This window comes from Akebia trifoliata, chromosome 13, assembly GCF_017979445.1.
Source record: "Akebia trifoliata isolate Shusen 1 chromosome 13, ASM1797944v1, whole genome shotgun sequence".
Classification (NCBI taxonomy): domain Eukaryota; kingdom Viridiplantae; phylum Streptophyta; class Magnoliopsida; order Ranunculales; family Lardizabalaceae; genus Akebia; species Akebia trifoliata.
Window position 1 is genome coordinate 26,812,238 of NC_141387.1, and position 14,260 is coordinate 26,826,497.

Here is a 14,260-nt window from a genome sequence, read left to right on the forward strand (position 1 = left end):
AATGTACATCCCTACCAGTTAGAGTCGTCTTATTTGTACCTATCTTTATATTCATTGCACCCACTTTCTTCTATGCGTCCCTACTCAAAAATATGTGTTTAGGTGGGTGCAATGAGCACAAATGAGTAGGGGTGTCACTAGATAGTCGAAAATTCGAATACGATTCGAATTCGAAAAATCGAATATTATCCAAAAATTTCGGATATCGGATTCAAATTCAGATAGTTTTATATATTCGAATCCTTATCGAATATACATTCGGATATTAGTACTTCGAATCCGATAATATCCGCTTTGAAATAATATATAATATATATTATTTTATTTGATTTATTTATTATATAAATAGTATAATATATAATAATTTTTTTTAATAATAAAAAATCAATTAGATAAAGAAAAATTATGTTTTTTTCTTAAATACAAATTATTTGAATTCGGATCGGATATTATCCAATATCCAATATCCAATAGAATAATCGGATTTGAATTTAAAGAGAATTTTAAAATATCCGTCAGATTCGAATTCGAATTTGAATTCGAATTGAAATATTATTGTATCCAAATCGATGAGCATACGTTAACAGCCCTACAAATGAGGATGCGAATAGCCGGACCCTACCTGTTACCATTGGTGTTGGGTGATATAATTTCCAACACATAACAAAATGGATTTCAAAGCCAGCTGTGAGAGAAGAAGACGAGCGAGGGCATCGGGAAACGAGAGGAGGTGATACCCACAATCTAGGTCTTATCCATGTAATGCGACCGCTCCTCTGTCCTTTCTCCTTCGTTTGTTTGTACGAATCTTTGAAACCAAGCCATCATAGGAACTATAGGGTGATATCACGTAGATGTGCCCCACTCCCCACGTGGTGGTCACACCTAATATATGGAAATTTTATTGGGCCCACTTTCTCATTGATGTTGACTCAATAATTTTAAAACTCGACTCGATTATTCATGTCTCCAAAGGAATCTTATTTTATCAAGTTTGTTAGCTAACAACTCTTGAAGTAAGACGTTCCACGCCGTAAAATTCAAATTGAAGCTTTAATTAAAACTCATGTACTTTGGAATGGGTCTTAACGACATCAATTTTGACATTAAAAAAAAAAAAAAAAAATTCTGATGCCGCAATATTATAAAAGAAAAAATTCTTAAAATTTTGAAGAAAATAATTCAAAAATAATAATAATAATAATTAATTTTCATTGTTAAATTTTAAATGTAAATTTGAGACTTCCATAACCATTAATTTTCAATACTTTGAATAAAGATCAAGATATATATATGGGTCCCGTTCAACACCCTAAGCTTTACCACACACTTTAACAAACGTGTTTTGTCTTACATGGGTTAGAAGTTTTGGAATTGGCTGATTTTTGGTGAGGATAATCTCTATGGTGAGGAGATCATCCTCACCAAAAATCAGCTCATTCCAAAACTTCTAACCCCATCAAAAATTGTTTACAAAAAATAGACGGTCCACGATTTTTCAACGTGTAAACATGGGGTTAAACATTTTGGAATGGGCTGATTTTTGGGGAGGATGATCTTCTAATCATAGAGATCATCCTCACCAAAAATCAGCCCATTCCAAAACTTCTAACCCATGTAGGACAAAAAACGTTTGTTAAAGTGTGTGGTAAAACTTAGGGTGCTGAACATTTCCCTATATATATATACGGGACGGCTCAACAGCCCTAAAGTTTGTCAAGTTTGGTGCCAAACATTTTTCAAAATATGGGTTAGAAGCTTTGGAATGAGCTGATTTTTTGTGAGGATGATCTCTATGATGAGGAGATCATCCTCCCCAAAAATCAGCTTATTCCAAAACTTCTAACCCCATCAAAAGTTATTTATAAAAATTGGACGATTCACGATTCTTCAACTTGTAAACTAGGGTTAGAAGTTTCAAAATGAACTGATTTTTTGTGAAGATGACGTCTTCATCGTAGAGATCATCCTCACAAAAAATCAGCCTATTCCAAAACTTCTAACCGCATCAAAAGTGATTTACAAAAAATATTTGACACCAAACTTGGCAAACTTTAGGGCTGCCGAACCGCTCCCATATATATATATATATATATGGGTCCCTTTCAACAACAAACATTTTGACAAATATTTTGGCAAAACATTTTTCAAAACATGGGTTAGAGGTTTTGGAATGGGTTGATTTTTGGTGAGGATGATCTCTACGGTGAGGAGATCATCCTCACCAAAAATCAGCCCATTCCAAAACTTCTAACCCCAATTTATAAGTTGAAAAATCGTGGACCGTCCATTTTTTGGTAAAACATTTTTCAAAACATGGGTTAGAGGTTTTGGAATGGGCTGATTTTTGGTGAGGCTGATCTCTACGGTGAGGAGATCATCATCACCAAAAATCAGTCCATTCCAAAACTTCTAACCCCATCAAAAATGGTTTACAAAAAAGGGATGGTCCACGATTTTTCAACTTGTAAACTGAGGCTAGAAGTTTTAGAATGGGCTGATTTTTTGTGACGATGATCTCCTCACCATAGAGATCATCCTCACCAAAAATCAGCCCATTCTAAAACCTCTAACCCATGTTTTGAAAAATGTTTTGCCAAAATGTTTGTTGCTGAATGGGACTATATATATATATATATATAGATATTAATATAATATTTTTCATGAAATCTTAATAAGATTTAAAATCTTACTAAACTTGTCATGCTAGCCTGATTCATAAAGTAAAGGTCCATTCCATAATAAACTTGACAAAGTAAGAGAGTTTGTCTAATAAAAGTATAATAAATAGGCCTGTTCGATAAATCTCTCTTTATTAAAAATAAAGATGATTGATTAAGAATGCAAAATCATAAAGTGACTACTGAAGCTCTGCATTCGACATTGAACTGACAAAGAGATGTGGATGGAACCATAGATATTTTACTTCTAGATACATATGATGAGATCATCTTTTTACTAAAAACTATTTACAAAGTTAGTCAAAATAAAATGTTTTTGATAAATAATTTAATTTTTTTGAATAGGTAAAATATTATTATTAAAAATCATAAATGGGGATGATATTAATTTGATGAAATATCTATTATTCTCCAATTATCTTATCATTTTAAATAATAAATAATAATTATAATAATAATAAAATATGATTGTGTAAATATATTTATATGTGTACCATAGATATAATTTCAAGATCTCTCCCTTACGAATTAGTAAATTTCTCTAAAATAATTAACTTTAAAAATAGATTTTAAATAATTAATAATAAACAACTTTTGTTCTCCACAATAAAATTAAGGTAATTTAATAACAACCCTTGTGAAATTAGTGATATTAGATTTATCACTTTTAAAATGCAAGATAAGGTTTATCTCCCTTGAACGAAAGTTAACGTTTATTTCTGTGATGATTTAATTCTGAATTTTTTCCTTCAAAATATTCTTTAAAAAATTAAATCACTAAATCAAAATTTGAAGGGAAATGAAAAAAAAAGTCAACTTCTGATGAAGGGAGTAAATCTAATCTTGCATTTTGCAGGAGTAAACCTAATATCATCCATTTGGCAGGGATTATTTGGCAAATTGGTTCCTTCAAAATGATTTTTGGGTTTGAGTCACCTCAGTTTCAAATTGAATCAAGTCAACTTGATTAAATTTTGAGTCGACTCGGCCAGTTTTAAAAGTGTGCGTGGTCCTCCAGCTCTCGTCCTGTCAATATATCTATGAACCAAATTAATTTAACCCAATCAGGTGACTTGTGGCTGTTAAATTAGAAAAGGAGGTTATTGACTTCTACATGACAAAACAAAACAAATGTAACTAATTGCTACAAGTTGGTGTGGGCAGATGCACTGATATTTTGCACTTAATTTCGACTTGACTTGTTTTAATTTAACTATTTCCAGAATTCTTGTGTGATTTATCATAAATCAACTTCGACATATAAACAAATCTTAACTTTAAAACTTAGCTTCGCATGTAACGTGAAGCACTGATAAAGTGGACTTCATTTAATGAAATTCTGAGGTGCTACTAGGGGTGTCAATGGATAGTCGAAAATTCGAATCCAATTCGAATTCGAAAAATCAGATATTATTTCGAAAATTTTGAATATTGAATTCGAATGCAGATAATTTTGTATATTCGAATACGGAATCGAATATTAACATTTCGAATCCGATAATATCTGATTCGAAAAAATATATAATATATATTATTTTATTTATTTATTTATTTATTATATAAATAATATAATATATAATAAGTTTTTTTTAAACAATGAAAAATTAGTTGGATAAGAAAAAATTATGATTTTTTATATACAACTTATTCGAATTCTCATCGGATATTATCCGATATCCGATAAAATAATCGGATTCGTATTCGGATATAATTTTAGAACATCTGTCGAATTTAAATTTAAATTCGAATATCAGATAAAAATTTCGGCTTCAGATATTATTGTATCCAAATTGATAAGCATCCGTTGACAGCCTTAGGTGCTAGAATGGAAGGAAAGAGAGATTTTTTAAAGGTAACTTAGGTCAAAAGGCAATATCCGAATTGATAAGCATCTATTGACAGCCTATAGGTGCTAGGATGGAAGGAAAAAAAAGATTTCTTAAAGGTAACTTAGGTCAAAGGAATTGAATTGATTGCACAGAGACAACCAACACCTAACTATATGTTTGGAGTCTACCCATCTCATTTTAATTTATGCTCGCATCCATTTTAGTGAAGAATAGATACTCCAATCTCTTTTGGAGGATGGGATACAACTTGTCAAACAATTCAATAAGAGCGAAGTAGACTTATCAATTCAAGGTGTTGATTTGCTCATTTCTTTGTTGTCATAAAACACATATATACACCTACACACACACATATTGAAAGAGCAGATTTACTTATCGAATTATATTGGAAAATAAGATAAGCGAAAAGACAATAAAATTAGGATATTTTTGAAAAGAAAAAGAAAATGATAATAATGATAAAATTATTCTGGTGAGATACTTTTTTTATGGGAATATATAGATTGATATAAAACAGAGGGACAACCATTGTGTTTTATTATATAAATTACAATTTACCCGTGTCAACTTACGGCATCCTCTTTGGGGTTAACTAGGGTAAAAGAGGAAAGATAGTAAAGTTAGAAGGGTTATTAAAAAAGAATGAACAAAAGAGAGTGAAGGAAAGATAATAAGATTGAGATGGAAGAAGAGGAAAGACAATAAAATGAAATTATGTGGATCACACTCATTTGTTTCAATCTTTATAGCCACAAAATTATAGTTCAATCTTGAATTACAATTTTGTAGGTATAAAGAAAGTGGAATCCACTATTGTATTTTATTATATAGATATATTAGAGTTTGTCCGAGCCACAAAAGAGGAAAAATATTAAAATTAGATGGTATTATTGAAGGGAAAGAAAATGTAATAAAGTTAGAGGTATTATTGAAAACTATGGGAAAGAGATATGAGACGAAAGACAATAAAATAAAAAGGGGAAGAAGATGAAAGATAATAAAGTGAGGTTGTGTGAACCCATTCATTTGTCTCAATCTCTAGACTCCACAAAATTATAGCAACTACAGTTTTGTAGGTATAAAGAGATTGGGGGGTTCACAATTATATTTTGTCATATAAATGTACTTTTTCAAAAGGAACATATTAGTTATTTTAAATTTATTTTACAAACTAATATGTAATGTTAGCTTGCCCAATTTTAATTGACTCGGCTCCTTGGGCATTCAACTCCAATCGAGAAAACATTGATTTATAGTACTTTAAACTCGGTACTTGGTCTTGTATCATCCGCCATTGATTTTAAGTTTTATCATTCGAATCATTCCATTTTAGACGTGTCAAACCAAATTTCGATTTGAAATTATTTATTTCATATATGTAGAGGAAAATAATTACGCATTAATCTAAGCCATACACATGTCCTAGTTGACTAAATGGTACCAGGCGCGGAACAGTTTACGAGACACAGCCTTGCCAGTAGGGCAGGTCAAAGCCAAGACCTCCTTAACCTGCCTAGCAGGGCAACACGCCAATAAGCCTGACTAGGCCTACCAAGCAGGATAGGCCAGGTAAAACAATAACCGTAAAACTATTGCGTGCACACCAATCTTGGAGTGGATCTTAGCAGATAAGCATAGTCGAACCAGAGGATCCTGATTAGGTAAACAATCCTGCAGAATTAATAGGGATTCCATGATTATAACTTATAGAGAGGAAAACCCTAAAAAAGGAGTTAGGGTGATAAATAGCATAGTAAGCATTGTTAGAAGGGATCCGACTGGGGAGATTAGAGTCTAGCACGCTAAAGAGACTGATTGACTATTCCTCTTCTTCTCTAACTTGAACGTCGAAGTGGGTTTGACAGGTACCACGCAACCGCAAGGAGGGAAGTGATAGGAACGACTTTGAATTAATACAATTAGGTCAATCGCAGTCGTACATCGGATTTCGACCACACAATATATATTTTTATTGAAATAATTATATAAAAAATTATTGTTATAAGGTGGTTCGGTGGATGTCAAACTCAAAATATTATTTTTATCAATAAAATCAACTGAATTATTAAAATCAATCATATTATATTATAAATTTCAGTTGACTAGTCCAATATTTCCAAATCATCGAACAGTGCCTTTTGAGAACAAAATAACTCATTTGAGTCAACTTGGCCTCGCGAGAGTTTTTAAACCAAAATGCAGGTAGAAAGGCACTGAGTGACCAAACAAAGCATCAACCAATCAGCCTGATCCATGCCCATTGGATTTAAAATCTAAAAAGAGTTCCAAGTCCAACGGATAAAAAAATCAAGCAATTAAGAGGCTCAAATGCTATATGGACATAAATCATTGTTTAGTGCGATTTTTGTTACATCTCTTGTAACAAGGCTGACCACAACCATGGTTTTAAAGGGAGTCGATCCTTTGTAGTATTTATTTCTTGAAGTTCTGTGTAGCATTTTTAGGCGGTTAAGATTTGGTGCATATCAACACAACGCTAAACCCATGCCATATAAATTTAAGAGTTCATAGCCGTTGATTTTCAAAACCTTTGACTATGGTTTTGCAAAGACTTTTTTGGATTTATTTTTTCAAATCTGATCTATTCTCACAAAATAAGAAGATTTGGGTGTCATTGATTTTCAAAAGTGATCAATCAAGACTGTAGAGAAATCACTACGTGCAACTATAGAAAAGTAGTACCACAGAGGATCCGCTCCCTAATTTTAAATCCTGTTCACGAAACGATAGTGAATAGGATTTAAAGCTCTTTTCAAATGTGAAAAATCACAATTAATGTTAACCAACCAACTATTCCAAAAAATTGATATGTTGGAGAAAGAGAAAAAACTATGAATATATGAAGGATTTTGTTAACGGCTGCCCCAAAGTGCAATAAATAAACTTTGAAAATTGAATTTTGTAACGAAAATGCCCTTAAAAATTTATTTTATACCAAAATACCTCAAGATTCCAATTTCCAAATTGTATTTTTTGCACCTTAACATGTGTCCAATAAGACCCATATATGAATATAAGTGAGTCACGGCACTTAATTAACTGGAATATGACGCATTTGTGAGTGAGAGAAAAAATATTACTCAACACTCCTCCTCCCCCACAAGTATAGAAAGAATAGAACTCGTGGTCTTATATGAACCTAGTACTCTAATATCATGTAAAACAATTAACTATTCCAAGAATCGTGAATATAAGAGGATCATGGGGCTTAACTGAGATATGACATACTCGAGAGTGGAGAAAAATGTACACTCAACTTTAAAAATTAAATTAAATTAATGATTGATCAAAACTGTATCAAATTGGTTGAGGAAAAGTCCCTACCAAAGCATGCATTTCATGTTTACATTATCAGGATTGTGATTTTTTTTAATTCTTTTTTTTTATTGAGTCATTTTTCACAGGCTAATGAAACCTAACTCACATTAAAATTTTATATGCCTAAGTATACCTTTTCCTTGAATCACAGTCATTTACTGTCATATATAATAGCCTGGGGCAGAGTTAGTAAGGAGTTGGTGGGGGGCAAGTGGCCCATAAAACTTTGAGACACCCCCCCTATATTTTCAATTAATTATATGCCCTATTTTTCCTCACTCCCTCAACTCTTTCCCCATTTGCTCCTACACCCTCACCTCCCTCTAATTCCCCGTTGCATTGTCTCTTGACGGAGCCTTCTCATATACTAATTGAAATGACCTAAATATCTTTTTCTTCAACTTCTAATAAAAAAATCTTTAAATCTCTCCCTAAAATCATTCATCTTCAAGTTCTTCAACTATACAGCTAACCATAGTTTGCTCTCACTACAAGAAAATCCTTGCTCCGACCCTGATAATAACATTAATCAAAGTTAGAGATTCATTAATTAATCGATTGGTAAATGTGGCATCGACTTCCTTGGACACTGCACTGATGTAGTAGTTTGCAGACAACAATAGAGTTTTATATTGTATCTCAAGAAAAAAATCTATGATTCTTTACACACCGCCACCTTAGCATAGTGTTGAGGGCAGTGTCGAAGGAAGTCAATTATAACAACTCTTGACTTTTATTACAAAATCCAATTGAACCATCTATTTTAAAAATGTATACATATAAAATGTTCGGCACCTTATTATCTATCCTATGTTTATGTGTTTTGTCTTACATAGATTAGAATGAGCTGATTTTTTGTGAGATGATCTCTATGATGAGAAGATCATTCTCACCAAAAATCAGCTCATTTCGAAACTTCTAACCCCATGTAGGACAAAACACATAGGCTAAATAGTAGGGCGTCGAATATGCCCCTATATTATATTAAATCTCTATCTTAACATCTCGTCTCATTCGTGAATGAAATTGAGATGATTCAAACCCAAGTGAGTCATATGATATATAGACTCAACCCAGTGTTGGACCATTTTTGGAAGGTCTGTGATTAGAATGTTATCAGTCAAACACGTGGCAATAATATTTTTTATTTATTTTATTTTTTTTTTAAAGAGAGAAAAGTAGAAACGGTTAAAACTGCCTCGGATAATCCACTCAAGCACCCACTCCACTCCCTTCTTCTCTGTCTTTCTTCGTCTCTTTCTGTTCTTCTTTTGGAAGTTTATTATTATTATTAACTTTTCTTTCAAAGAGAATGTCTGTGGAGCTCATCAACTTCACCTCATCCTTCCAAAACAACCTTCACTCCACACAAAAATGGCTTCTTTACATGAATTGTTGTCTCAAGAAGGATTTGAACGTCGTACACCTTCTAACAATCAAAGATCTATTAAGTCGAAAAAAGATTACCGAATTGCGTCCGATGACTCAATAACACTGCCCATTTACATCTGCCATGATCGAAAAAACTTCAATTTCTCCAAACAAAAGCCCGAAAAGAGCTTTTTAGGAAATGGGTCTGTTTCGTCTTCTTCGAAAAGGAGAGGATCTAAATCGGATAGATCGAATTCTAAGTCATTTGAATCAGAGAAGCCATGGAGAGATGAACCAGCTATCGATGAAGTTGCTGTTCGAGCTGTTATCTCGATACTTAGTGGGTACATTGGACGGTTTATAAAGGATGAGAGTTTTCGAGAAACAATTAAAGAGAAATCGAATTCTTGTTTGGGGACAAGAGAAGATTACTCTAATAATGAAATAATTGAAAAAATGGAATTGGGTATGGAGAGCATCGAGAGAACGGTAGAGAATCGGTTAAAGAGAAACGAATCGAAGATGAAATCTTTGAAGAATTCGATACGACTATTGAGCATTGTTGCCTCGTTAAATTCTCCAAATTTGAAGAATTGTTCTACATGTGGAATACCCAATTCGAATCTCTCTTCTTGTGCACAGCTTTACCTCTCGATTGTGTATAAGCTTGAGAAGAACGATAGGATATCGGCGAGGCATCTTCTTCAAGTGTTTTGCGATTCGCCGTTTCTCGCACGAACCCATTTACTTCCAGACCTTTGGGAGCGTTTCTTTCTTCCCCATCTTTTACATCTCAAAGTATGGTACATCAAGGAAGTTGACTTCCTCTCAAATTCTAGATCTAGTGAGAAAGAGAGAAGGATGAAGACTATAAGTAAGATTTACAATGATCGAATGGACTTGGGTACGAAACAATTTGCTCTTTATTATAAAGAATGGCTTAAGATTGGTGGTGTTAAAGCCCCACCCATCCCTTCTGTATCTTTACCATCGATTCCGAGTAACGAATTTCATGAAAGGAGGTCATCAGGGTCTTTTGCCACAGGTTCTTCAATCAATAAAAACCTGTAAGTGAAATTATTTTGACATTTTTTATTAAATAATTGCTTGAAAACTTCCATTATTATGTTCTAATAAAATGTAACATGTGTTATGAGTTGTGGAACCTCAAATCTTGGCGGGAATCACATAAATCTTCATGTCATGTGCTTCCATCTTTGATCACTATTTTATTTCTTTTCTTCGATTATTGTTGCGGTTGCTATCGTTTTGTTACAATTGTCTGTTTTTTTTTCCTCTTATTAATCTATGATCATATTTGTTGTCTATAAAGGTACCGAATTGTTTTTGGCTCCACGAACGAGCATCAGTCACAATCACTGGAGCTTGAACGTACTAGGGATGAGGTTTCAACTGATACAAGGGGTTTGGATGAAGAGGAAAAGAGAAGTAAAGATGAAGATAACTTCAATCTGAACAGTTCTGTTCATCGAAGGTTGTCAAGCCAAAATTACAAGAACCCGAAAGTTGAATTGTGGCCTGAAACCAATAAATCAGACTATTTACGCTCCCTCTTTTGCCAAAGTGAACCTACAAATGGCTTTATCCAAAGGAGTCATTTAGCCAAGAATGAACTCAACAACAATCCTCTTTCAAGTAATTTCATCACCGCGATTACCACTATTTGCACCTCAGATTGCCTTAACGATTGTGAGATTTCAATTCGTGTCATTGCCAAGACATGGTTGGACTCTCATGGGGATCCCATCATTGAAACCTCATTATCAAAATCACCTATAATTGAGGGTATGCTTGAGGTCTTATTTGCTTCTAAAGACGAAGAAGTTCTAGAATTGGCAATCTCAATTTTGGCAGAATTAGTAGGACGGAATGATTTAAATAGACAAATAGTATTAAACTCTGATCCACAACTCGAAATCTTCTTAACCCATCTAAGGAGTAGTAGTCTTTTTCTAAAAACATCAGTGTTGATTTATCTATTAAAGCCGAAAGCAAAACAGATGTTATCGATGGAATGGATTCCATTAGTACTTCGGGTATTAGAGTTTGGAGATCAGATGCAGACGTTGTTTAGCATTCGATGCAGTCCTCACGTTGCAGCATTTTATTTATTAGACCAGATTCTTACGGGTTTTGATGTGGACAGAAGTGTCGAGAATGCAAGAAAGATTATTTCGCTTGGGGGTTTAAGTTTGTTGGTTCGAAGATTCGAAATGGGTGACGAAAATGAGAGGGGGAATGCTGCATTGTTTATATTGTCTTGTGTTCGAGCTGATGGTTGCTGTAGACACTATTTAGCCAACAATATTAGAAAGGCTTCAATTCTTGAACTCATTGGAAACCAAACAAAGTCTAGTTGGTGTGCACTTTCTTTACTAACAGAGCTGCTCTGTCTTAACAGGTATGTTTTTCCTTCAAAGCTTCTTTGGGTATTTCTGAGCCTATATTTCATGGGTGTTTTACGAAAAAAGCTACCAAGTTTGTAAAAAATTATGGAAATGAGTATGAGGAAAATAATTACAAAATGGGTAAATCGGCGAATTAGATTTTTTTTTTGTTGTTTTGTTTTGTTTTGTTTAAAAACAACGAAATCGAATCCTGATTATGGTCAAGGAGTAACCTTTGATTCAGGGGCCCATTTGGCTGTTATTATATATTCTTTTGGGGTAGCTCACCAAAATTTATCCAATTGGAATGAAAATTGGTTCAACCATTCTCAAATTTTGAAATTCGGGGTTATTTTAGTAGTTTGTGGACTTGAAACTAAATTTGACAATTAAGAAATTGTCCCAAAACTACTAAAATAACCATGAAATGTAAAAAATAATAATAAAGGTTGTTCCGCTTGTTAGTTCCAATTGAATAGATCTTCAAGAACTACCCTAAAAGAATACTAATAGCCAAATGGGCGACTAGATCAAAAGTTACGTCCTGATTATCAAGATTAGATTTCGTCGTCTTTTAAAAAAACAGTTAATTCGCTGCTTTTAAACAAAAAAGCAGCGAATTTGCTACTTTACTCATTTCCCTACAAAGTAGTTATTTACAAAACTGGGTATAATTGTAAGAATTATTTCGTTTACACCATGTTCTATAATTTTCGAAACATTCATATTTTTTTAATGTAATTCTCTGTTCCTCACAATCTAATAATGGGTTGTTCTAATCTTAGCAGAAGGACCCAAATCACCAAGTTTTTAAATGGACTAATGAATGATGGAGGATGCTTGAACACAATGCACATTTTGTTAGTCCACCTCCACCGTGCACCACTCGAACAACGACCATTAATTGCAACAATTCTATTACAACTTGATCTTCTGGTATTCATTCCAAATTGGTCCTTATGGTTTTCGATTTTCACATATTTTTTATTCTTGAACAATACCCACATGAACTAGCAATTATTTTGTAGGGTGATCCTTTGCAGTACAGTATGTATAGAGAAGAAGTAATGGATGCTATTATAGAGGCTTTGGATTGCAAAACATGCAATGAGAAGGTCCAGGAACACTTAGGGAGAGCTCTTTTACTCTTGGGAGGCCGTTTCTCTTATGTCGGAGAGGCATCAATAGAATCATGGCTGTTGAAGCAAGCAGGGTTCGATGAAAGCCCAGGGGATTCGTTCCATGGCAAAGAAATAGTTGTTGATGCGGTCACATCATTGGTATGCTTAAAGAAAAAAAAATTAAAGATATTTTTGAACAACTAAAGGTTGTGGAGGATGCTAACATCCCCATGAGGTCTTGTACGTTAGCATTCTCTCTCTCTCTCTCTCTCTGTATATATATATATATATATATATATATATATATATATATATAAATGCGAAAATTAGGGTTCCAGTGACTTGAGAGGGAGGGGAATCAGGACGAATCTGTGCATTTCATTTTATTTAATTTTGCTTTTATTACTTTTGTAGTTTAATATAGATTATTAAAAAAAATTAGGGGGGAAGGAATGTTTCCAAGAGATTTTATTTTTGAACTTTTGACATGGGATTGTTACATTGAATTCCTCATTGTTACAAAATGGTTTTTTCATTACTATGATTATCAGAATGAAGAGGAAGAAACAATAGAAGATTGGATTAGGAAAGCAACAACGGTCTTGCTCAAGAGCGGAAACAAGAGATTATTAACTGCCCTTTCGGAATCCATAGCAAATGGCATCCCGTACTTGGCACGGGCAAGCCTGGTCACGGTTGCATGGTTGAGCACATCACTCCAGTCCATCCACGACGCAAGTCTCCGATCCATGGCATGCTTGATCCTGGTGCCACGATTGCTAGAAACCTTAAGCTATGATCGACAACTCGAGGAGAGAGTGCTCGCTACACTTTCATTGTTGAATGTCATTAAGAATTCAGGTACGTAGTCTTCAAAACTTTACCTTAATGGGAAGAAAATTTTGCATAGAAATCTACTATTTAAGATACATAATCACGATGGGTTTGTCTAAAATGAAACAAAAAATTAATGGAGTTACGGTTTCCCAAACTTCGGTACTTTTAATGACAGTTTTTCTGTTAAATTTACAGAATGCCCTTCTACATTGCTGGTGTTGGATAAAGATTCTGTAGGCTATCTTCGCAACCTCTCCCTAGTGACATGGACAGCAACAGAGCTTCTTTCAATAGCTATGAATGATTTGAACCATGGGTATGAGCTAGACGTTATACCAAGTTAACAAGTATTGTAAAATGATACTTTGGAGTTGACATGTCAAGCACAGGGGGATGTTCCCTACTCATCTTTTTTAGAATATTGAGATGTGTATTTGTAATCTAAGAGAACTGGTGTATAGATACATATATCTCATCATTTGTTTAAGAAATGTTTGGGTAGGTTAAGACTATTTTGTAAAATATTTTTCTCAGCAAACTAAACATCTTTGTCTTGAGGGGACTTGATTAGAAAAAAAAAAACTATGGATTACCTGATTATGAAAATGGTGGCATTTACCAAAATTGAGGTCAGTATTATTTAGTGACAATCA

At 33.6% G+C, this 14,260-nt stretch overlaps 1 protein-coding gene across 2 annotated transcripts; it reads left to right on the forward strand.

The window, feature by feature from the left end:
* Positions 1-9,087: 9,087 nt before the first annotated feature.
* On the forward strand, positions 9,088-14,161 carry LOC147388150 (putative E3 ubiquitin-protein ligase LIN-1). Of its 2 annotated transcripts, none has more exons than XM_086421112.1 (6): positions 9,088-10,308; positions 10,575-11,663; positions 12,435-12,585; positions 12,678-12,929; positions 13,322-13,631; positions 13,803-14,161. In XM_086421112.1, the coding sequence occupies exons 1-6, from the start codon at positions 9,245-9,247 to the stop codon at positions 13,949-13,951; spliced, it is 3,015 nt and encodes a 1,004-aa protein (XP_086277238.1). In that variant the 5' UTR covers positions 9,088-9,244; the 3' UTR covers positions 13,952-14,161. The 2 variants fall into 2 exon arrangements, with proteins under 2 accessions (XP_086277238.1, XP_086277239.1); XM_086421113.1 differs by having other exon boundaries at positions 9,090-10,308; positions 12,438-12,585.
* Positions 14,162-14,260: the final 99 nt, after the last annotated feature.